The following is a 25668-nucleotide window of genomic DNA, read 5'->3' as shown; positions in this document are numbered from 1 at the left end:
AAAAAAGAAATCCTCATCTACTTTTCCTGCATCAAAGGAATTGAATGCCCTGTTGAAGAAACTTGGGCTAACCCTGATAAAAAATTTCAGATCCCTAAAAGATTAATTACTTCCTTTCCCTTTCCTCTGGAAGATAGAAAGAAATGGGAAAACCTGCCGATTGTGGACGCATCGGTATCTAGGTTGTCACGCAGGATAGGCTTACCTGTTCCTGGGGCAGCATCCTTAAAGGACACAGCTGACCGGAAGATTGCGAACACTCTCAAATCATTCTACACTGCTGCTGGGGTGGCCCAGAGACCCACTATTGTTTGTGTTTGGATCACTAAATCCATTGCAAAGTGGTCGGGTAACCTAATTGACGGATTTGGATACCTTACCTAGTGGGGAGATAGTTTTACTCCTGCAGCATATTCAAGACTCTAACTTTATGGTGGAGGCCATAAAGGAAATTGATTGGCTCAACGCACGCACCACTGCCATGGCAGTGTCTGCACGCAGGGGCCTGTGGCTATGCCAATGGACTGCGGATGCGGATTCCAGGAAAGGCGTGGAAAACCTACCATTCACAGGTGAGGTCCTTTTTGGAGATGAACTGAATAAGTGGATATCCAAGGCTACGGCGGGTAAGTCTACGTACCTTCATTCCGCAGCATCCCCAGCTAGGAAAACCTACTCTGCTCCAACTCTGTAGTCCTTTCGGACAGCGAAATTCAAAGGCTCTTCCAAAGGTTCAAATACAGCCTTCAAAGGTAATAGAGGTAAACCCAGAAAACCAGCAGCTGCAGGTTCTCAGGAACAGACCGCCGGGTCTGTTTCCTCAAAGCCTTCAGTATGATGGTGGTTTGCACTTCCTGGAAGACAGGCAGGTCGGAGCTCTGTTACGTTATTTCAGTCACGTTTGGGCAACATCTTGCCAGGATCCCTGGGTCACAGACCTTATCACCCAGGGATACAGACTGGAGTTTCAGGAACTCCCACCTCATAGATTCTTCAAATCAGGCTTACCAGCTTCTCCAGAAGCAAGTACGACTTTACAGGCAGCTATTCAAAAACTGGTACAGACTCAGGTCATTGTCCCAGTTCCACTTCAACTAGACAACAAGGATTATTACTCCAACCTGTTTGTGGTACCGAAACCGGACGGTTCAGTAAGGCCCATTTTAAACCTCAAATCACTGAACCCGTATTTAAGGATGTTCAATATGGAGTCTCTGAGAGCGGTGATCTCAGGTCTGGAGGAAGGGGAATTCCTGGTGTCTCTGGACATAAAGGATGCGTACCTTCATATTCCGATTTGGCCGCCTCATCAGGCTTATCTACAGTTTGCACTGCAGGGCTGTCACTACCAGTTTCAGGCCCTGCCATTTGGCCTTTCCACGGCGCCGAGGGTATTCACCAAGGTAATGGCAGAGATTGTTTCTCCTCCGCAAACAGGGAGTGAACATAATACCGTACCTGAACGACCGGCCGATAAAGCGCCTTCCAGGAAGAGGTTGTTGGACAGCATTGCCCTCTCAACCCGACTACTTCAGGATCACCCTCAGGTGTTCGAGTCCTTAACACGTCAGTGGAGAATTCCACAAATAGACATGATGGCCTCTGGTCTCAACAAGAAGCTAATGCGGTATTGTTCCAGGTCAAGGGACCCGCAAGCAGTGGCGGTGAACGCTCTGGTGACTCCATGGGTCTAACAGATGGTTTACGTGTTTCCACCTCTTCCATTGATCCCAAGAATTCTCAAAAGAATAAAAAGGGAAAAGGTTCAAGCAGTTCTCAATGCTCCGGATTGGCCAAGAAGGGCCTGGTAAGCGGATCTGCTGGAGATGCTCCTAGAGGACCTGTGGCCTCTACCTCTTCGAGAGGATCTTCTACAACAAGAGCCGTTCGTCTATCAAGACTTACTATGGCTACGTTTGATGGCATGGAAGTTGAGCGTCGAATTTTAGCCCGGAAAGGCATTCCGGACAAGGTTAACGTATAAACATTACCACCGTATTTGGAAAAAATATGTCTCGTGGTGTGAAAACAGGAAATTTCCTGTGGTGGAATTTCAGTTGGGACGTTTTTTTCGTTTTTCTACAGTCGGGTGTGGCTGTGGGCCTACGTTTGGGCTCCATAAAAGTCCAGATTTCGGCTTTATCCATTTTCTTCCAGAAAAAATTGGATTCTCTCCCTGAAGTTCAGACATTTTTGAAGGGGGTGCTGCACATCCAACTGCCCTTTGTGCCTCCTACTGCACCTTGGGAACTCGGCATGGTGTTGCAGTTCCTGCAATCGGAATGGTTTGAGCCTTTACAGGATGTGGATGTCAAGTTTCTTACGTGGAAGGCGGTCACGCTGTTGGCCTTGGCTTCTGCAAGGCGTGTGTCGGAACTGGGGGCGTTGTCTCACAAAAGCCCCTATTTGATTTTTCAGGAAGATAGTGCTGAACTCAGAACTCGTCAGCAATTTCTTCCTAAGGTGGTGTCTGCGTTTCATATCAACCAATCTATTGTTGTTCTGGTGCTTACTGACACCTCTGCTACCTCAAAGTCCTTGGATGTTGTGAGGGCTTTGAAGATGTATGTGAAGCGGACAGCTCGTCACAGAAAATCTGACTCGCTGTTTGTTCTCTAGGATCCCAAGAAGATTGGGTGTCCTGCTTCAAAGCGGTCTATTGCTTGTTGGATCAGACTTACTATCCAGCATGCTTATTCATCGGCAGGATTGCCGGTTCCTAAAGTACAGGCCCACTCTACTAGGTTGGTGGGTTCCTCCTGGGTGGCTGCCCAGGGTGTCCTAGCTTTACAGCTCTGCCGAGCAGCTACTTGGTCGGGTTCAAACACGGTTGCTAAGTTCTACAAGTTCGATGATGCTTTGGCCTCTGAGGACCTTCAGTTTGGTCAGTCAGTTCTGCAGGAACCTCAGCACTCTCCCACCCAGCAGGAACCTCAGCACTCTCCCACCCAGTTTGGGAGCTTTGGTACACCCCCATGGTACTAATGTGGATCCCGGTATCCTCTAGGACGTAAGAGAAAATAGGATTTTAATTACTTACCCGTAAATCCTTTTCTCGTAGTCCGTAGAGGATACTGGGTGCCCGCCCAGTGCTTCGTTTTTCCTGCACGGTTACTTTAAGTAATGTTGTTGGTCCAGCTGTTTCTGTTCCTGTTCAAGTTTGGTTAGCATGGCTTTCTTCTTGTTTGTGTGTGCTGGTTCGAATCTCACCACTGTTCTGTTACATCCTTCCTCAGGATATGTCTGTCTCCTTGGGCACAGTTTCCAGACTGAGTCTGGTAGGAGGGGCGTAGAGGGAGGAGCCAGTGCACACTATTGATTTCTTAAAGTGCCCAAGGCTCCTAGTGGACCCATCTATACCCCATGGTACTAATGTGGACCCCAGTATCCTCTACGGACTACGAGAAAAGGATTTACCGGTAGGTTATTGAAACCATTTGTCAGTTTGTTTGACTCTTGCTGCATACAGTTTAAAAGTTTCGTTTTGCATAGTTTTTCAAGATAAATAAGAAACTGTAACCTGCGCTTGTCTTATCCGTTATGGTGGCCTTGCAAGCCGTGAAGACTCTAACCACAGTGGTTCTCAAACTGTGTGCCGTGGTACCCTGGGGTGCCTCAGGACACTAGCAGGGGTGCCTTGGATTGGTGGTCTAGGACCAATTCAAATTATTTATGGGCAATGTCATAGGCAAAACCAGTGCTGCTGGCTGTCAGTCATAAACTATGTGGACAAATAGAAGCAGCTCTTGTCCCTCTCCGCTGGCTGTCAGTCATAAACTATGTGGACAAATAGAAGCAGCTCTTGTCCCTCTCCACACTGTTGAACCTAAGGATGGCATTAAATTACATTTCTCAGTAAGAAACTTTTGGCCTAAGGGTGCCGTGAAAAAAATTCTGATACCCTAGGGCACCGTAATCAAAAAAAAGTTTGGGAACTACTTCTCTAACCACTAGAGCAAGAGGGTGTAGTATGGCATGCCGGACGCCCTGCTCCCGACCGCCGGCATACCGACAGCGTGGCGAGCGCAAATGAGCCCCTTGCGGGGACGGTGGCTCTTTAATCTCCCTCCAGGGTGGTCGTGGACCCCCACAAGGGAGATAAACTGTCGGTATGCCGGCTGTCGGGATCCCGGCGCCGGTATACTGTGCGCCGGGATCCAGACAGTCGGCAACCTGAAGACCACTCGAGCAAGAGACCCACTCTCCTTGGGTGCAGTTACCCTGTATCTCTCATACAGTGGTCATATACAGCAGCATTTGAGTGGACTTGTTAGTGAAAATGCAATACAAATTATCCAGTAGTTTTTGCATAATGCTGGAACAGGCAGACAAAAATTCCAGATTTTTTTTCTTCTTCATGTATTTTACATATTCATAGTTCATAAACTGCCCCCAGAAGTATATTTCTGCTATGTGCAGACACAACCCTTACAGTTTCTTAATATATATAGATATAGGTATGTGTGCTGCCAAACAGCAACTGGGGTTGCTGCTGCGGGGACACCCTCTCTCCCCCCATACCCCAGCCACCTGGGCCGGAGACAGCGCGTGCCAGCGCCCTGTTAGAGGGTGTTGGGCGTCAGCGCTGCCCTGGATGGCTAGCACTATCTTACTGGGTTTGATAGGGTTGGCTCCATATAGGGATAATTGCCCTGTACAGGCTCTCGGTCTTGGCTAATCTAAGTGTTGTCCTCCTCAAGGGGAGAGAAATGCACTTTACACTTGAAAAGAAAGCCTCAGTGTGCGGGACAGAAGTGAAACTGAGTCTTCCTTGCTGCGTAGGAGACAGAAGTGAAACTAAGGCTGTTTTCTCCATAGTGCATGCTGCTCTGAATAGTGAGTGACCTGTGTCTCAACTTGTGCAAGTCTCAGTTAATCTCCTATCTACTGCAACTGCCTCAGGAAGGCTGAGTATTATTATTACTGTATTGCATTTAATGTTCTGAGAATATTGTGCAGTAGCTCAGTGACCTGTATGTTTTTGTCCTATTTAGGGGGATGTAGTCCGTCTGCGTACATTATATATAGCGAGATCCCCTAAGAAATAAAGGCGTTACCTGTACTATGACTTTGTTTTTCACTTGTGCCCAGTGTAATATTAAATTACTGTGTGGACAGGTGGACTCTGAGATGTTGTATGTGGACTGTCAAGAAGGGGCTAGTGTCGTGCAAGCGTCTGAGGCCACTGCGTCTGCCCTTGCGGAGCCAGCGTAGACACAATCTGGGTTGATCAGTATCTGACTAAGGGCCTAATTTAGATCTGATTGCAGCAGCAAATTTGTTAGCAAATGGGCAAAACCATGTGCACTGCAGGGGGGGGGGGCAGATGTAACATGTGCAGAGAGAGTTAGATTTGGGTGGGTTATTATGTTTCTGTGCAGGGTAAATACTGTCTGCTTTATTTTTACACTGCAATTAAGATTTCAGTTTGAACACACCCCACCCAAATCTAACTCTGTACATGTTATATGTGCCCACCCCTGCAGTGCACATGGTTTTGCCCATTTGCTAAAAAATTTGCTGCTGTGATCAGATCTGAATTAGTCCCTAAGTAAAGTTTGTTTTGCTTCAGTGGGAGGATCAAGCTAGGGCAGCTGATACACCTGTTTCTCTGATGCGTGGTGCCAACATGCCGACTTCCCAAATGGTATCTGATCCACATTACCATGGGGCATATGGCATCAGGATTTTTAAAAAGTTCCCTCTTATTTGGAATGCTTTTTTGAAAATCCTCAACGGCTCACAGCGCATAAGCATCTTCCGCCTTCCAGGGCTCCAATGAAAGTTTCTGTTTCATTGGAGGAGGAAGGTGACCTTCAGGAGACTGACTTCGTCCCAAAGGGTGAAGACCTAGAGTCTTCCTCCAGTCATGGGGTGGAAGATCTCATAGTGGTGGTGCGCTGTTCTCTGGACTGCTCAGAGATGGATTCCTAAGTGGAGGCTATGGGGTATATTCAATTGAAGTAGAAAGCTGCCATCTGTCGAAAAGACTGCAGTTTTTGACCTTTTTAGGCCGGAAGGGGTTCCGACCTATTCAATATAACCCCAAGTTTTTCATCAAGTTGATGAATTCACTTGTCGAAAAGCACTTGGATCAGCGGAATAGCTGCTGATCCACGTGCTTGTGTCGAAAACGGGGCCAAAACTGACAGGTTTTGGCCCCCTTTTCGACCATCTCAGTTCCACTTTAAAAAAAAAAAAGTCGAAGTGAGATGGGCAGAGCCAAGGCGGGGACCAGGTGAGCAGCGCTTTAGGATGTCACAGCCGCCGCTCACAGCAGCTTGCTGGAGCCGGGTGGCCGTGAGCGGTGGCTGTGATGCAGGGAGGGACGAGGAGAGGCAGAGAGACTGGAGGGGGGGGGGGTGCCACTGCTGTAGCGCTGCTCTCCCCCGTCTCCCCTCCCGCATCTCAATTCGACTTTTTTTAAAGTAGAATTGAGATGTCATTGAGTAGCCCAGGTCGGATCCATTCCAACAAATGAATGTTGGAATGGATCAGACTTCAATTGAATATACCCCTGTGGGTCCATTCATACACCGACGCAAGAAAGTCGTTACTTTCCCGTCTTTTTTTTTTTTTTTTATCTCGACAATCTCATTTAGAAAGCTTGGAAGGTGTTGGATAAAAAGTTTTTATGTTCCTTGCAAATTTGCTTTACTATATCCGCTACCGGCAGATCATATGTCAAGGTGGGAACTGCCTCCCAAGGTTATCTCAAGTCCATTTTTATGGGCTCTGGAGTCATTATCCGTCCTTATGTTGGCCTCCGTTTGGGTGGCATGGGCATGGAAACATGGGCTGACCACCTCACTGAGTGCCTTCACGATGATGCATCCAGGAAATAACTTAGTTATTGCCTCAGCTCAGCGTGTTTCTGAGTTGGGGACTTTTTCTTGCAAAGCCGCCTTTTCCCATCTTTCATGATGATAGGGCGGTTCCCTGTATGGTTCCTATGTTTCAGCGAAAAGTTGTTTTCGCTTTTCACTTAAACCAGGAAATTGTCTTTCCGGTTTTTAATCTTTCGGCCACTTCCCGGCATCGGGATGATCTAGCTCTACTAGACTTACTTTGATCTCTCTGGACTAACTTGGGCAAGACTTGTGTTGTCTGGCGTACAGATTCTTTTGCTTGTACTTTGACACACATAAACGTGGTTGGCCAGCTTCAAAACAGGCTGATCCGCTTGGTCATCACTCAAGCCTATTCTAGCCTATCCCGGGCGACCCGCACCAGACTGGGTATCATTGCTTTCTACTAGGGCGGTGGCGAACTCCAGGGCAGTGCGACACTGGTCTTTGGCAGAACAGGTCTGTCGTGCAGCTACCTGGTTCTCTGTCCGCATGTTTACTCATTTTTATTGTTCTCATGTTTTTGCCTCAGGTGATGCCCACATTGGCCGTGTACTGTTCTCCGGTCAGGCAACCTGAACGTTCCCTCACCTTGGGGCGGTTTTTATTTGTCCCATGGTCCAGTGTCCCACCAGCCTTGCTAAAAGAGAAAAAGAGGATTTTTAGTCACTTACCATTGAATCCTTTTCTCTGAAGCAGGCTGTAGGACACAGTGTTCCCTCACGTTCAGTCATGTGAGGTTTACGTTCTTGACCGTCTTCTCCCTATGGGTTTGTTTGTTTGTTTGTTCTAACAATTTCACTGGGTTACTGCTACTCCTTGCCAGACTCTTTCAAAAGAAGTACTGGCATTATGGGATTGCGAGGGGAGGATTTTAGAATTAAAGTTTAAAGTCAAGTGCCAAACTCCAGCCCATCCTGCAATCCCATGATACAGTGTCTTTTATGAACTTTTATAGTTTAGTATTAAGGAAATGCTGCAAAATAACCCATGTGGGGTTTTTTTTTTTTTTTGCACAGTCCACAATTTGTTTGAGACAATCAAAATGTAATATACTACAACAGATTACCTATATTATACTATAATAGGTTACCAAGATTACAATCTCTACATATTGGGGGTAATTCTGAGTTGATCGCAGCAGGAACTTTGTTAGCAATTGGGCAAAACCATGTGCACTGCAGGGGAGGCAGATATAACATGTGCAGAGAGAGTTAGATTTGGGTGGGGTGTGTTCAATCTGCAATCTAAATTGCAGTGTAAAAATAAAGCAGCCAGGATTTACCCTGCACAGAAACAAAATAACCCACCCAAATCTAACTCTCTCTGCACATGTTATATCTGCCCCCCCCCCCCCCCCCCCTGCAGTGCACATAGTTTTGCCCAATTGCTAAAAAATGTCCTGCTGCGATCAACTTGGAATTACCCCCATTGTACTGACACAAAAGCTTTATAGGAAAATTATCTACTTAACTTCATAAAACAATGGCCCTCATTCCGAGTTGTTCGCTCGTTAGTGGTTTTCGCAACGGAGCGATTTGTCGCCAACTGCGCATGCGCAATGTTCGCAGTGCGTCTGCGCCAAGTAAATTTGCCAAAAACTTAGGTATTTTACTCACGGCTTAACGAAGAAATTTCTGCGTTCTGGTGATCGGAGTGTGATTGACAGGAAGTGGGTGTTCCTGGGCGGAAACTGGCCGTTTTATGGGTGTGTGCGGAAAAACGCTGCCGTTTCTGGGAAAAACACGGGAGTGGCTGGAGAAACGGGGGAGTGTCTGGGCGAACGCTGGGTGTGTTTGTGACGTCAAACCAGGAACGAACCTGACTGAACTGATCGCAGTGGCAGAGTAAGTCCCGAGCTACTCAGAAACTGCAAAGAAATTTCTATTCGCAATTATGTGAATCTTTCGTTCGCAATTCTGCAAAGCTAAGATTCACTCCCAGTAGGCGGCGGCTTAGCGTGTGCAAAGCTGCTAAAAGCAGCTAGCGAGCGAAGAACTCGGAATGAAGGCCAATATTGTTACAAATATCTCCTTGTATAGATGCATGAGAACCCGACTTCAAGCCTTTTATCCTTTAGGTAGAATTATGCATTCTAGAATTTTCATGAACGAGACAGGCAGGGCTTTTCATAACCCACCAGAGTGCTTCAAATGAATTTCACACTTTTCCGTGGTAGCACACAGTTGATAGCATTATGCCTAACAGACCTGGTCGTCTTCAGTTCAACTGTATGCTCCCCCTGTATTTGTGTGGGTTTACTCTGGGTTCCACATTTCAAAAATATACTGGTAGGTAGATTGGCTGCACACTATGAAAATAAATGTACTCTCTTTACAGTGCTATATCGTTATTGGCACTAAATAAATGATAGAAATACTTGAGCGTCTTCAGTCTGAACTGAAATAAATCAAATAATAACATTGGGGAAGATGTATTAACCTGGAGATGGCATAAGGAAGTGATAAACCAGTGATATGTGCAAGGTGAAAAAGGCACCAGCCAATCAGATCCTAACTGTTAATTTACATATTGGAGCTGATTGGCTGGTGCCTTTATCACCTTGCACATATCACTGGTTTATCACTTCCTTATGCCTTCTCCAGGTTAATACATCTGCCCCATTGGACAGTAGATGGCAGTAGTACTTTAAGTGTAAATGTGAACTATAGGCCTAACTCAGCATGGATTCCTAATCTGAGAAATTGCAGTTGTCTGCGAGTAGAAAGGCGCCGCCCTGACAGAAAAAAACGCCCCGTGCAAATTTGCGAATGCATTGCAAATTGCTATACACTCGCAGATGCATACGCAAATCCTGGAACATCAGAGTCTTTGCCGTCTGAGCAAATGTGAGTAGGTCTGAGGCTGCCACTAATCTGCAACTGAGACGGGCTGGAAGTGGTTTACGCTGACGTCTGAGACCCTCCTGAAAATTTGCCTGCAGTTTTTCTGACGCACCCAGAAAACCGCACGTTTCCACCCAGAAACGCTAGTTTCCTGTCAGTCAAACAATGGCTGTATTGCGTTTACGATCTGTAGGCATTTTATATCGCTATTACCCAATGCATGTGCACAATGCGAACACTACACATGTGCAGTTGTTCGATAAACGCTCCATTTGCAAATTCTCTAATTAGCGATCCATGCTGTATTAGGCCCTATATTTCCTAAATAATTGACATTATTTAATAGATTTCAAAGTGGTTTTAGTTCAGTTTTAATTTGGTCTGTGTCTAGTATCAAGGATCCACACCGAATTTATTGAGGCCATATAAAAGAATCCAAAATATGCAGGTTAATTTTCAGCATTTGCATTCTTTTGGAGACCATATAAACCAACCTCTTGGCCCAACCATCCTTTTTAAGTCACAGGCCTTTAAATTCTTAAAATAAATAATCCAGTGTCAATCTTGGAATTGGTGTGTTTTGAACAAATGTGAATTTTCCTTTTTTTAACCCAGGCTGTCTGCTCTAGTTTCAGAATGGCTGCAGATATTGCCCTTCCTTGGTGTCCTCGCACTGCTGGGCTACCTTGCTATTCGACCATTCCTGATGAAGAAGAAGCAACAGAAGGACAGTTTGATTAATCTTAAAATCCAAAAGGAGAACCCTAAAGTAGTGAATGAAATAAATATAGAGGACCTGCATATTACCAAAGCTGCATACTGCCGATGTTGGCGCTCTAAAACGGTGAGAGAAAGAGGTACAATTAAATTACAGCTAGGCAGAGATGCAGCAAAGTCAAAATGGCAATAGCCCATGTACACTATATGAAAATCACACAAACTAGTCATAAAATAAATCCTTCATCCAATCACCTGTAACTTTCACTTCTGGTGAATTACACTTTTTGAAAGTGCAACTCTGCTTCTCCCAGTACCATCTATGCATGATAGAAGTTATAGAACATTAGGGGCCAAATGTAATAGAGTGAGAGTTTTACAAAGTGAGAGATTTGCTAAGGTTTTTCAGTTTTTGTTTAAAGTGGCAATCATTTACACAACCAAACCAGGTTGATCTTGCTGGGTAAATGATTGCCACTTTAAAAAAACTGCAAAACCTTACCAAATCTCTCACTTTTTGAAGCTCTCACTCTATTACATTTGGCCCCTGGTCTTCATTTTGTTTGATGTTGCTAAGTAATGTGTTGACGTTCTGGCAATGCATATTGTACTAGATGCTTTATAAACGGCAACATTTTACACGTCTGATTTCACCTAAACGTGATCGGAACCAAAATGAACGCCCGCACATTTGATTCTTATTTTACCCAACTAGTATAAATAAGGGTTCCATGACCTTTAGCCGTTACAGCTGGGGCTGCAATGTATACTTGTAACAATTGTGTTACTAAAATCTGTGGTGTCAATCCAATTAGGTGCAAGTTCCAGCCTCTTAAATTAAAACTTGCAAACATCACACATCTCACAGTCTTGGCAACAAGTTCAGTGGATTTGAATTTTATGTTTTTTCTTCAAGCCTCCATGACTACCGTATTATGGGTTAGTAACCCATTCCCTGGGGTAGAGACAGGGAAAAGGTCAGACCGCCCACTACCTCTGCATAGGGTGTCTTTTCCTCTAGTCAGATTGCTTAGATTTTAAGCAGCGATCGCTCCGTGAGTACCCCCTTTATGCCTGCTGATCAAGATAATGCAAATTGTGCAGATTGTACTCAGCCTGAGGCTACTCCACCTCAGCCCTCTAATCAATGACTGGAGTTGATGGTGTGGATGAAAGTCTTTTCTTTCAGAGGAAGAATCTCTGGCATTACAGAGTTCTCATAGGTCTAGATCTCAGACTAGTCTGAATTTTGAATATGGTGTAGTTACTGGTGCAGTTTCTTAAGAGCTTGCCTTAGAAGAATAATTTTGTGATTTGTCTTGTGAAGACAAAAGATCTTTTAATTTAGAGCTGGTTGAACGTCTCTTAAACCATGCAAAACTAGGAATTATAAAGTTGAAATAATTGATAATAAAATCAGTGCTAAGATCTCCTGTTTGAAGATTGTTCTAGAAAAGGCAGGATGTTTCAAGTTCAAGTTATGAAAGATACGGCTTAAAAAGAATGGCAGCATCTGGACAAGTGTCAGAGTAGTTTGCCTATGATAGAACCTATGTACCCTGTTATAATAGGATTTTGGTACCTACCGGTAAATCCCTTTCTCTTAGTCCGTAGAGGATGCTGGGGATTCCAAAAGGACCATGGGGTATAGATGGATCCGCAGGAGCTTGAGCACACTATAAAGACTTAAACTGGGTGTGAACTGGCCCCTCCTCCAGACCTCAGTTAGAAACTGTGCCCAGGAGAGATGGACAATTTTGAGGAAAGAATTTACTGTTATAAACACGATGAGTGTCATACCAGCTCACACCTCAAAAACACACCGTAGAACGTGGCATTCAGTAGAATACCAGCCAACGGCATGAACAAACACAGCCACATGCTGAGAGAATATGTAACACAACCCGTGTGTCCACAGAAGCAAAAATACGACCCCGCATGCTATGTCATGAACAACGGTAGCAACCGCCAGACAGAGAAGACACACCACCAGGGTGTAACCAAAAGCAATAACTGCAGACACCGTACGCACTGGGACGGGCGCCCAGCATCCTCTACGGACTAAGAGAAAAGGATTTACCGGTAGGTACCAAAATCCTATTTTCTCATATGTCCTAGAGGATGCTGGGGATTCCAAAAGGACCATGGGGTTTATACCAAAGCTCCAAAACGGGCGGGAGAGTGCGGACGACTCTGCAGCACCGAATGAGCAGACATAAGGTCCCCAAAAATCAAGGTATCAAACTTTTAGAGCATCGCAAAAGCGTTTGACCCCGACCAAGAATCCGCTCGGCAAAGTTAAACCGCCGAGACTCCTTGGGCATTCATCCAAGAAGAGCCCATCTTCCCAAAAGAAGGAACCTCCACCGACTTCGGTGACGGCAAAGCAGCCGTAGAATGAACATGCCAAACCGCATCACAGATTCAACATGTAACAAACTGCATAACGCAGTCTCCCAAAGTAAGCTGGGAACATACCAGACAAACAGGGCTTCTGTTTCTCCAAACTGAGCCAAATTGATGACCTACATACTCAAATCCCTGGCTAGATCAAGGGAATTTGAACCAGCTAATGCCTAAGTAACCCCCGGCATCAAAATAGGCCGATTTCTGCGAAGCCCAGAAACCACTCTTGGTAGAACTACCAACTGAGAATTCAATTCCTCTCTATCCACCTGAAAGATCAAACAAGGCTCTTGTGAGACAAGACCACCACTTTTGACACCCGCCTTGCGGACGTCAAAGTAAAAAACCTGACCACTTTCCAAAAGAAAAATTTCGTAAAGAAACTTATTAGGCTTGCCTCCACATCGGCTTGTAAAGTATGGATAAGCACGACCTAGGTGAAAGTCCTCCATAGAAGCCTTCCTGGATACACACCGAGACACATAATTACTCCAACAACGGTGGTAACACTGTGCCGTCAGTTCTTTCCTAGCCTAAAGAATTGAAGAAACGACTTCACTGGGAACACCCATTCGGCTCAGGATATGACATTCAACCGCCCCGCCGTTAGACGCAGCCGCGGTAAGTCCTGATACACGCCCCGATCTTGTTGTAACATTACCTCACGGAAAGGAAGAAGGCAGTAATTTCTATGAGTAAACCATGAAAAACTGGATAGCCAACCCTCTCTGGGTAGACCGGATTTCAGAGGATCATCGGAACCTTCGATCATCTTGCGCTTACCACTGTCAGCAAGGTGAAAGTGGAGAGGTCACCTAGACCGACTAAAAACACCCACGGTGTCACGAGGATGTCCGCTGCTATATCCTGAGTGTTTCTTAACCTGGAACAATCTTCTCGAGACCTCTCGTTGAGGCGAGACGCCAACATGTCCAATTGTGACAACCCACAAAGACTTGTCACGTCTGGGAAAGCTTCTCGATGATGACAGTATTTTTCCCGGCTGGATATCATGTCCGCAAAGGAAATCTATTTCTCCGCCGTTTACCTCCGGAACGAAGACTGCTAACCTAGCGTTTACCTGACTTCCCACTCAACTGCAAACTGTGCCTCCTCTGCCATTTCCGCTTTTTCCTTGTTCCGCCCTAGCGGCTTACTTACGCCATTGCTGACAAGTCTTCTGGCAGAATTAACACGGGCAGAACACAAAGAATACGTTAGTCTAAAATAGCTCTTAATTCAAGAAAGCTTACAGCAGACAAATTTCCCAACTTGACCTCATCCTCTGGAAATACGTCCCTTGCAAAGGACTGCTCCCCAGCTTCGGAGATCTATATGCACAGACACCAGGATCGAAACCTGGACCCCTAACCTTCATTCCTCTAGAAGGAAAGAACTGAGCAGACCCCACAGGAGCGATGTCCTGTCCGTTTTGATTATATTCCGGTGCATGCGCAGGTGAGACCCGGACCACATTTCCAACTGGTCCCATGAAAACCACTCTGGTATTAGACCTGAACCTCGAAAAAAGCCTCTTATGCCGCATCCATCTGTCTTATTAATGGAACCTATTGATGAGGTGTCACCTCAAAGCCGTTCCAACTCTGGATCCTCAGACCTCTTTCCACAGGAAAAACACAGAACCTTACCAGGTCAGTATATGCACCTTTTTACAGGGACAACCAGACAATGTCCTGAACCTGATGCACCTCTGTATGGCGTCGCGTACTACCTCCCCTTCCATAGGGGAGAGGCAAAATCTATTAGAAAAAAACAGTAAGGGGAAACCGTAACTCAGAATGTTCCCCTTTGGCTTCCATAAATAACTCACAGGTCCTAGTCTATTCCTGAACTAACTGAAAATTAGTAGACAAGCGGTCACCGGAGTGGGGACGAGCCAGATAGACTCAGCGACAAGTGGTGTATGTAGTGGAAACAGAAACTACATCCACTTCTGCGAACCTAACAAGGCTGCAGAACACTTACTTTTTCACCTTCCACTGTCTACACAGAAAAGGAAAAAAGAACGGTATCGAACCGGTTAAACGACTGCATCCCACAAAAGAATGCGTCATCAACCGTTGTGAAGGAGGTTAACTCACGAATTTAGACTTACCAGCGGATACCGCCGAGACTGACTGAAGAAAGGCCACACCAAACAGCTGTATACCTCCCACCAGCCTCTCCCGGAGACCTCCTCCGCATTTTTCCGGTCACACCACCTGCCGTCACGTGGCAGCCTGCTGTAATGTTATAAGGAAGAATAAACACAGGCAAGCCTACCCACTCTGGGTAGGATAATTCTATCGGATGCTTACCCGACCACCACACTCCCTCAAGTGCATACAATGCAAATAAGGTCAAAGTATAGAAATAAAATTTTACTTAGCTGCCTGTGTATGATCCTTTGCGACTGGGCTCTGCGTCGACCAGGAGTTGATTGTCATAATTTTATCTCTGCGTTGTGAAGAGACTAATATTCGGACTCCGTGAGAGGATCGAAATCAACTCGTCCCGGCCAATCTAGAGCTTAATCAACAGAGCGACCAGCACATGAGAAGAAGGGTTCACTACGATCTGCCGGCGGATGGCCTCCCGGCGACCAGCATACCGAGGCCGGCCGCCGGCTTACCGACAGTGTGGCGAGCGCAAATGAGCCCCTTGCGGGCTCGCTGCGCTTGCCACGCTACGGGCACGGTGGCGCGCTACGCGCGCCACACTATTTTATTCTCCCTCCAGGGGGGTCGTGGACCCCCACGAGGGAGAATAAGTGTCGGTATGCCGGCTGTCGGGCTCCCGGCGCCGGTATGCTGGTCGCCGGGAGTCCGACCGCCGGCATACTGCAGACCACCCGAGAAGAATACCATTATTTCAGCATTCATGGATATACATAATGTAATATACAATAAAACACCCATATCGTAATCCTGCATATATAAAGTTATATCTACACATATATACATATAGATATAACCTATACGCAAGTGGATTGTCCAGACCCGTCAGGTCCCTAGTGACAGTAATGTGTTGTGAATGTGTATGACCGATGTGGAGCTACCAGGAACTTTACGGCCGACAGAAACTGAGTAAATGTCGACAGCACGGAATAGTAAGCGGGCAAAAATAATAATAATAATAATAATAATAATCTTGTAACCCAAAGGGGTCTGAGGGAAGCATACATCTACAATTGTAATAACACTCCATATATATATATATATATATATATATATATATATATATATATATATATATATATATATATATATATATATATATATATATATATAATTAATATATCACACACACACACACACACACACACACGTACAAAGCAATAACAGCCTGTTAATTCTTTTACCCAGGAAATACCGTTGATGCCGACAGGGCATCGACCGACCGCCGTGCACACAAAAACAACCTGCTAATACTTAGTTGTTTGAATCAAGTACCGGCAAGCGTCAGCGAAACCGACAGTTATCCCCACAGGAGCTTTTGACAAAGCCCTCACACCTGTCGACACATGTCGACTAACCAATAGTGGGTAAATAAAAGGGGAAACAGTGACCTTATGTTAACACAACCAGGATTATGCGCCCAATAATTAACTTAATGCTATATTACACCCATGTAGCATTAAAACCACTGTGTCCCCCCTCCTTCAGTAAATTTTGTCGGGGACCTGAGGAAAAATGGCGCCGACTCCTGTGTAAGGGCTAAGCTCCGCCCCCTCCCGGCACGCTTAAGCCCGCCCAACATATATCTGAAAATTAGCTAGGGACTTATATACAGGGATTAATCCCTATATATCAAACACGCAGCAAAGGGCGCCCCCGCACCCACGGAAACCGTTGGTGTGTGGGAGCGATGGACCGCAGCGCTCACGCTTCTATGCCCCTGGCGAGGTGAAGACACCCGGAGACCGGGTATGTTCTACCGCCCGGGAGAGATAAGAAATGCTGGCCAGGACGCTCCCCCCCCCTCCCCCAGCACCCTGCACCCATAGGGCCGGTGGCGGGGAAGAGAAGGCGCACAGTGCGCTCCAACACGCTGGCGGGGTCAGAGACACGGAGCCCCGGCCCTGCCAGCTTACCTGTGCAAGTTGCGCTATAACACGCTGGCGGGGTTCAAGACACGGAGCCCCGGCCCCGCCAGCTTACTCTGTAAGTCCCTAGTGCGCTGCCCAGGGCGCCACCATCCTCCGGTGCCCTGCACCCATGGCGGCCGACGGGGAACAACTGTACTACGCGCCTGCGGGGGTCTGTATACGGAGCCCCCGGCAGCGCGAGTAAGACAACTGCTGATAACCAACTCGCCGCCCAGGGCGCTCCCCCCCCCCCCCCCCCCTGCGCCCTGCACCCGTATAAGCGATGGCGGGGAAATCGTTAAAGTATGCTGGTGGGGGATGAACTAGGGTGCCTCGGCACCGAAATGCTTTTTGCCAGATTTTGCACAGCGCCCTGCACCCTGTGAGTGCCGTTGGTGTGTGGGAGCATGGAGCGCAGCACTACCACTGTACCTCCGTTACTGAAGTCTTCTGCAGTCTGAAGTCTTCTTTTCTTCCAATACTCACCCGACTTCTATCTTCTGGCTTCTGTGAGGGGATTGACGGCGTGGCTCCGGGAACAAGCAGCTAGGCGCACCAAGTGATCGAACCCTCTGGAGCTAATGGTGTCCAGTAGCCGAGAAGCAGAGCCTTGAAACTCACAGAAGTAGGTCCTGCTTCTCTCCCCTCAATCCCACGATGCAGGGAGCCTGTAGCCAGCAGGTCTCCCTGAAAATAACAAACCTAACATAAACTCAGTAGAGCTCCCCTAGTGTGTGACCCATCACTCCTGGGCCCAAAGTCTAACTGAGGTCTGGAGGAGAGGCATAGAGGGAGGAGCCAGTTCACACCCAGTTTAAGTCTTTATAGTGTGCCCAAGCTCCTGCGGATCCGTCTATACCCCATGGTCCTTTTGGAATCCCCAGCATCCTCTAGGACGTATGAGAAATATGAGGAATTTCTATTCTGGTGCTTTGTACCTAAAGTTGTTGCAGGGCTGATTTCCAGAACTACCATCCCATTGGAAGACAGAGCCTCCTTTTAAAGATCCTGTGGATAAGAAAATAGGATTTTAATTACCTACCGGTAAATCCTTTTCTCGTAGTCCGTAGAGGATACTGGGGTCCATTTAGTACCATGGGGTATAGACGGGTCCACCAGGAGCCATGGGCACTTAAAGAATTTGATAGTGTGGGCTGGCTCCTCCCTCTATGCCCCTCCTACCAGACTCTGTCTAGGAAACTGTGCCCGAGGAGGCGGACATACTTTGAGAGAAGCATAGATAAGGATAACAAGAGGAAAGCCAAGCTAACCAAACTTGAAACAGTAACAGCAACGGCTGACCCAACATTACTTAACCAAGTAACAGTGCAGGAAGAACGAAGCACTGGGCGGGCGCCCAGTATCCTAATTAAAATCGTATTTTCCCTTACGTCCTAGAGAATACTGGGGTCCATTTAGTACCATGGGGATGTACCAAAGCTCCCAAACCGGGTGGGAGAGTGCTGAGGTTCCTGCAGAACTGATTGGCCAAACTGAAGATCCTCAGAGGCCAAGGTCAGCTCAGTAGAACAGGTCTCACCTGTAGCTGCAGAGCTTAGCCCTTGTTTTAGCCCTTGTTTGAGCAAATAAAATAAAATAATAATAAAACAAAAAAAACAAGGGCTAAGCTCTGCAGCTACAGGTGAGACCTGTTCTACTGATGACTGCTTTGAGCACAAGTCTGCCATCTGAGCTGACCTTGAGGAAGGTGTGATATTGGGCTGGGGCTCATCATTATGCCTTATTGGACTTGAAAACTGTACATTCTGAGTGGATGCATATATGAAGTATTAAGGGAAGTATTGTTTTAAATTTCTTCTTCACACTAAAGGGCTTAAACGTGTAACTGACATTCACAGATTTAGCGCACCCTGTTGTACCTATTCCATACACATCTACCTGCGTGTTCTATACCATAGGCTGTCTACCTGGCCGTGCTAAGGGGGGGTGTACATCTATTTTCACCAACTAATTAGACCATCTCCATGGATCAGGGAACTCATTAGGGGGAATTCAATTAGCAACAGTAATATACTATGGACGAATTGTGTGTAGGGCCCTTTACTCGACAAGGGCAGTGTCCACTTCATGGACTCAATAAGCTTAGGTATGGGTGAAGGATCTCTGCAGAGCAGCAGCATTTTCCTTTATTCACGCATACAAGTCATTATGCTCTAGATCAGGGGTGTCAAAGACAAGGCCCGCGGGCCAAATCCGACCCGCCAGACCTCGTCTGATGGCCCGCGGTGCCGCCGCCATGAAACCCCCTTCTCCCGAGTGCCCAGCTCGGGGGGGGCGGGGTTTCGCGGAATGACGCGATTGCGTCGTGACGTCACGGCGCAAACGCGTCATTCAACGAAACCCCGTCAGAGGAGGGAGAAGGGAGCCGCGCAGACTAGGAGGGAGAGGCGGCTGAAGAGCGGCGAGAACCGCTTCAAATGTAAGTCAGCCCCTCTCCCTTCCTCTCTTTCTCTCTCTCTCCCTCCTTCCACCACCTGCCACAATGTGTAAAATGGGGACCTGTACCTGCCGCTATGTGTAAAATGGGGACCTGTGCCTGCCACAATGTGTAAAATGGGGACCTGTGCCTGCCACAATGTGTAAAATGGGGACCTGTGCCTGCCACAATGTGTAAAATGGGGACCTGTACCTGCCACAATGTGTAAAATGGGGACCTGTGCCTGCCACAATGTGTAAAATGGGGACCTGTACCTGCCACAATGTGTAAAATGGGGACCTGTACCTGCCGCTATGTGTAAAATGGGGACCTGTGCCTGCCACAATGTGTAAAATGGGGACCTGTGCCTGCCACAATGTGTAAAATGGGGACCTGTGCCTGCCACAATGTGTAAAATGGGGACCTGTACCTGCCGCTATGTGTAAAATGGGGACCTGTGCCTGCCACAATGTGTAAAATGGGGACCTGTGCCTGCCACAATGTGTAAAATGGGGACCTGTGCCTGCCACAATGTGTAAAATGGGGACCTGTACCTGCCGCTATGTGTAAAATGGGGACCTGTGCCTGCCACAATGTGTAAAATGGGGACCTGTACCTGCCGCTATGTGTAAAATGGGGACCTGTGCCTGCCGCAATGTGTAAAATGGGGACCTGTGCACTATAAAAGGGGGCACATGGCTGGGCACTATAAAAGGGGGCACATGGCTGGGCACTTTAAAAGGGGGCAGATGGCTGGGCACATATAAGGCAGGTGGAGCGGTAAATTTTGGATAGACCTACAGATACAACCGGCCCTTTGATGGGGACCAAACTGCTGATGCGGCCCCCGATGAATTTGAGTTTGACACCCCTGCTCTAGATGTTTCAGATGCTTCATTTGGAACTTAAGTGCTTCAAGGGGGAAACAAAATGAATTGTTCAGATATAAGCCTGTACCTTGAAGTCTTTGGTTATTATAGCCCTCCCTTTATATTAGTGCTTGGGTAAGTCCAATAGTATGGCTGCCATGAAGGATTTTAAGATACATGTGGGCTTGCCTAACTCTGAAGAGACATTCAAAGATGAGAATTAACAGACGTTACCCCATGTAGGGGAAGTGGATGGTCTGATGTTTTCCCTGTCTCTACCCTAAGGAAATTGGTTACCTGCCCATAGTATGGCTGCTGTGGATTATTTTGAAAAAACTGAGTTACCGGCAAGAATAAGCCCCTTAAAGTCCGTGACAAAGATTTAAGTTTATTTCTAAAAGTACGAAATAAACGCATAAGAAGCCTTTGTACACTCTGCATCCAATCAGGTTTTCATTGACAGTGAGAATTGTTTTGGAACTGAAGCTAAGTACACACTCAGATTTCTTTTTTTGTCGACCTGACAATCTGCCTATTTTTTTGGGTAAAATTGTAGGTACCAATATCTGTTCTACACACTAAAAGATTTTTTGTTACCGATTTTCTCCCACATCGCAATTCTTCCACATCACACTGTATTTGCGTATGTCCAACCACAAGGAGGGTGACATAGTGATGGGAAAATAGAAACTATTAGCAAATGATTGAGAATGCACACACACTGCCCAATATTGTGAGATTATGGCTAAGATTTTTGCTTTGGATCAACAGATCACAAAATCGATCGTGTGGGCAAGATTTTCCCGATTTATCAGTGAAAGACTGAAACGATCATTTGTATACAGTATACGATAAATCAGGTCGATGTCTCAATTATTGGCAAATCGGGCCAATAATTGTATAGTGCAGTGGTTCCCAAACTTTTTCAGTTCATGGCACCCTTCGTGTCTCTGACTTTTTTTTTTTGCGGCACCCCTAGCCAAAAATTCAACTAGTGTCGAGGTTCAGTTGGAACCTCTCACACTAACATAACACTAGCTATATCAAGCAAGGTTCTCTTACCATAATAATCTTCCATGTGTGTAGAGCTTATCTGGATGATCCCCACACCTACTAGCAGTTTCATGTTGAGATACTAGTCAAAATTTTGAAAATCAGAAAATATAGCTTACCTGCCAACCTTTGGTTCTATTATGTTGTGTTGGACATGGCTATGTTTATAGTTCTGGCCCCTCTGCTCTCACCGCACAGGAGGGGAGGGGCTGTGCGGTCCATTAACCTTGTAGTGCCAGTGTGTGGCTGACACTTACCCCCCACATAACCCACTGCTGCTCCCCCACCTGCTATTGTACACTCGTGACTCCCCAGAACTTGCCTTGAATTAGGCACCTTTGAATTACAGTGGCTCGCTAGAATGCGGGAGTACGAGCCGGCTGGAGAGGCTCAGACTTACAGGGACCGGAAGTGCCTGACTGCTGTGTTTAAATGTCCGTGCGCTGTAGCAACAGCAGCGATGCACAGATTATTGACTTGCCTGACCAAATAATTTGATTTGGGACAGGACGTAACCTCCCATCTGCGGCACCCCTGTAAGTGCGTGCCGCGGCGCACAGTTTGAGAAACGCTGGTATCGTGTGTACTTAGCGTGACAAAGATTTTGATCTAGCTGGGTCTTAAGCCATTAAATGAACTGAACAAGTGTGTTTGTATGTGCATGTATGTGTGTGTGTGTGTGAATAGCTGTGCTGTGAATTAGACATCCACATGCTATTTTAAGGCTTGACTTCCTGAAACGACAAGCCGCTTACTAAATAGCACTTCTTTGCAATGTCATTACCACATTTCTTGAGTTAATGGTGTTTAGACGCATGATATTTTAGCAATTTTTTTTTTTTATCCTGCTTAATATATTGCGAACTTTGCAGTACTACTGTGTGCTCATTCCCATAATTCAGTATACTGGTGTTTATTATACAGACCAAGCATTATTTTGTCATAATGTAAAGAAAAATATGTTAAATTGTGGTCCATAGACTACACAACATTTGTTCCTTTTTTTTTTAATTTATTTTTTTACAAGCTATCCAGATTGATCGCCTGTAAAAAAAAAAAAAAAAAATGCCCTTTCTCTCGAAAACACACGTTCAGTAAAACCTGTGTGTTTTTTGGTATAAACAGCCCCATTTTTGCACGAAAACAGGGCTGTTTCTGGAGATTTGATTTCGCCTGTCTGAGGCAGGAGAAACAAAATCCCAGATGACCGGTAAAACTTGCAGCGTCCCCGTCCTCCTGCTGATGACGCGGGTGCTGTGTGGCCGCTGACTGGGGGAAGCTGCCGGGTGACTGCTGCTGCTGGGGTTCTGTGTGCGGCTGCGGTGTCCCCATCCTCCTGCTGATGACGCGGGTGCTGTGTGGCCGCTGGCTGGGGGAAGCTGCCGGGTGACTGCTGCTGCTGGGGTTCTGTGTGCGGCTGCGGTGTCCCCGTCCTCCTGCTGATGGCGCGGGTGCTGTGTGGCCGCTGGCTAAGAGTTAATCTTGGTGTTACAGAAAAGTTTTTGTTTCATATAATTTTCTCCCACCTGAAAGTATGGTTTTTCCAAAACTATTGATATGGTACATCCTTCTTACTGTGTAAAGGTGCATACACACGGTGAGATATCGACTGTCTCCGATTTTCTCTCTCTACTTGAGATATAGGCTATGTGCGATTTTGACTATACTATATTTTGTACTAGCTAGTCAAAATTGCCTTGCCCGGACAGTGGGGGTCATTCCCAGTTGATCGTAGCTGTGCTAAGTTTAGCACAGCTACGATCGTTAACTCAGACATGCGGGGGGACGCCCAGCACAGGGCTAGTCCGCTCCGCATGTCCGTACCGCCCCCCCCCCCCCCCCCGCACAAATACAAACGCTTCGCACAGAGATGATGCCTTTGTATTTGAGGAGTAACTTCCGGACAGCGCAGCTCCTGCAGCTGGTCGGGAGTTGCTCGTCGCTCCCGCTGGCCGAAGCGGCTGCGTGACACGTGACGCAGCCGCCGTGGCCTGCCCCCCCCCCCCCCCCAAACGGTCCGGCCACGCCTGCGTTGGCGTGAACACTCCCCCTAAACGGCGGCTAAACGCCGCCGTTCAGCCCCCTCCCGCCTTGCGACCGCCTCTGTCTCAGAGGTGATCGCTAGGCAATGATGACTGCCATGCACCGGCGCACTGCGACGCTGGCGCAGTTCCGACCTGATCGCACGGCTGCGAAGAAGTGCAGCGTGCGATCGGGTCGGAATGACCCCCAGTGTTTTTTTTTTTTCTTGCGATACCAACCCTACGGGAGCGCGCATCGGTATCGCAAGCTGTCTACACACGGTGCGATATTGACTAACTTTCCAGCAATTTTTACTATATAGTCAAAATCGTAAGCATACATCACACCGTGTGTATGCACCTTAAGATATGCATTTATCAGATGTCACTGGTCTCTTCTCATAATCTATATTATTTGCCAAAATGTGTATAAATTTGCTTCAGTCGTATATATGTTACATTGTCTTGTTTTCTGAATATTGTTGTCTCTTGTATGCAGTTTCCAGTCTGCGATGGCTCACATAACAAGCACAATGAGTTAACTGGAGACAACATAGGCCCACTCATCCTCAAAAAGAAAGAAGTATAAGAAGTGCCTGAGTCTGCCTTCCATGTACAAATTAATGTCCGTGCCTATTTTGCAAAACAAGCCTTGGAAAAGAAATTAAAAAGATCTCTATTGCTGAATTATTTTAGTGTCCTGGAAGAGGATCCTTGGTGCCTACATTGATGGACTTCTGTATGACATGCTGGAGTAATTTTGCTGATACAAACTTTGTTACGTGACTCTTCTAGGAAGCCATGAATACCCCATTAGATGACAATCTGTCCTTTCACCACTGATAGAGGGAACACATACAATAAAATGTACATAGGTCCATATAAAAGTCTGTGATGTCTTAGGATAGATCTTCAGATGTGTCTGTAGGGGTGTAGTATGGTATGCCGGCGGCCGGGCTCCCGGCGACCAGCATACCGGCGCTGGGAGCCCGACCGCCGGCATACCGACAGCGTGGCGAGCGCAAATGAGCCCCTTGCGGGTTCGCTGTGCTCGCCACGCTGCGGGCACGGTGGCGCGCCACGCTATTTATTCTCCTTCCAGGGGGGTCGTGGAACCCCACAAGGGAGAAAATCTGTCGGTATGCTGGCGCCGGTATAATGTGCGCCGGGATCCCGACAGTCGGCAACCTGAAGACCACCCGTCTGTAGAGTGACATGAAGTAGGTCATATCTTACATCTGTTACCTTTTTGTTTGTTATTGTCACAGCCGGTATTCCAGGAGTAGCTCGGTAACCTGTGATGTGCAGAAATAGTCTTATTTTATGTAGTACTAATATTATAACGTTAGATGTCTAGGTCAAGGCTTTGTACATCCAGATAATGTTAGATGTCTATGGTCAAGGCTTTGTACTTCCAGGTAAAATGTAACATGTGGACCACAGGTACTACAGGTCAGTTACAGAATGGCTCCTTTTACCATTTCATATTTCGGATCATTGCATTTGGAGACAAAGCAACAGCTGTACTTAACGTTAATAAATTCTACTGGATAAATAAAAATTATCTTGTGACATGTTAGTCTTTGGTGTTTTTGTTATTCTGTGTAAATACTGTAGCTTTCTTATTATACTGTAGGCAGTTAAATAAAATTATGCTAATAAGCATTAAATGTATTATTTTGTAGTACATGACATTATAGAATAGGTTAAAATAATGAACAGCCTCCAGACCCATTATTTACAGTCAATTGATAAACAGGGTCTAGTTAGACAGTGAATAGGTCTGCCCAGTGGTGTAAGTTTATCCCAGTTGCCCGGAGGCAACAAAAATATTGGTGATACACCGCGGCCCCCCCCCCCCCCCCCCCTTCCCCCAATATATCATCCGTAAGCCAATGAGATCCGAGTAACACAGAGTAAAACCGAACCCACTCATCTCTAATTCTAACTATATGAAGCTACTACAAAACCGTTGGAACTAGGCAGATCTATGTAGGGGTCCAGCCACACACTACATAGATCTGCTCAGTCACTCACATTGCTGATTATTTCTCTGACAATTAATTTGCTAGTGTCATATCAGGATTAGAACCCACAACCTTTTACACTGGAAGCATGCACCTTACTGATGGAGATATCTGCTCTTGCATAGGAAGTATGAGAATTCTAACTATATGAAGTTACTTGTAATTGTCAGAGAAATAACTTCATATAGTTAGAATTCTCAGGTTTCCTTTATAGGAGCAAATAGCTTCATCAGTAAGGTATCTGCTTCCAGTGTATCTATAATAAAGAGGTGTGATTTGTAAGGTGTAGTGACTAGTGGGGAAGTCAGCTACGGAAAAGAGATACCGGCTTCTGTCAATTAACTTAATTGATTAATG

At 46.4% G+C, this 25668-nt stretch overlaps 1 protein-coding gene across 2 annotated transcripts in view; it reads left to right on the top strand.

Annotated features, from left to right (window-relative positions):
• CISD2 (CDGSH iron sulfur domain 2) overlaps positions 1-24856 on the top strand; it is a 33927-nt gene extending 9071 nt beyond the window's left edge. The window contains exons 1-3 of one of the 2 annotated variants that reach the window (XM_063918250.1): positions 4695-4836; positions 10324-10538; positions 23784-24856. In XM_063918250.1, the coding sequence (XP_063774320.1) occupies positions 4710-4836; positions 10324-10538; positions 23784-23873 (432 nt within the window). In that variant the 5' untranslated portion in view covers positions 4695-4709 and the 3' untranslated portion in view covers positions 23874-24856. Of the gene's footprint in view, positions 1-4694; positions 4837-10323; positions 10539-23783 lie in introns of those variants that run through there. The other variant, XM_063918257.1, reaches the window with a different exon arrangement.
• The last annotated feature ends 812 nt before the right edge of the window (positions 24857-25668 follow it).

This window comes from Pseudophryne corroboree, chromosome 1, assembly GCF_028390025.1.
Source record: "Pseudophryne corroboree isolate aPseCor3 chromosome 1, aPseCor3.hap2, whole genome shotgun sequence".
In the NCBI taxonomy this organism is placed as follows: Eukaryota; Metazoa; Chordata; class Amphibia; order Anura; family Myobatrachidae; genus Pseudophryne; species Pseudophryne corroboree.
The sequence above is the reverse complement of the archived record's forward strand: the minus strand, read 5'-3'. Positions and strand labels throughout refer to the sequence as shown.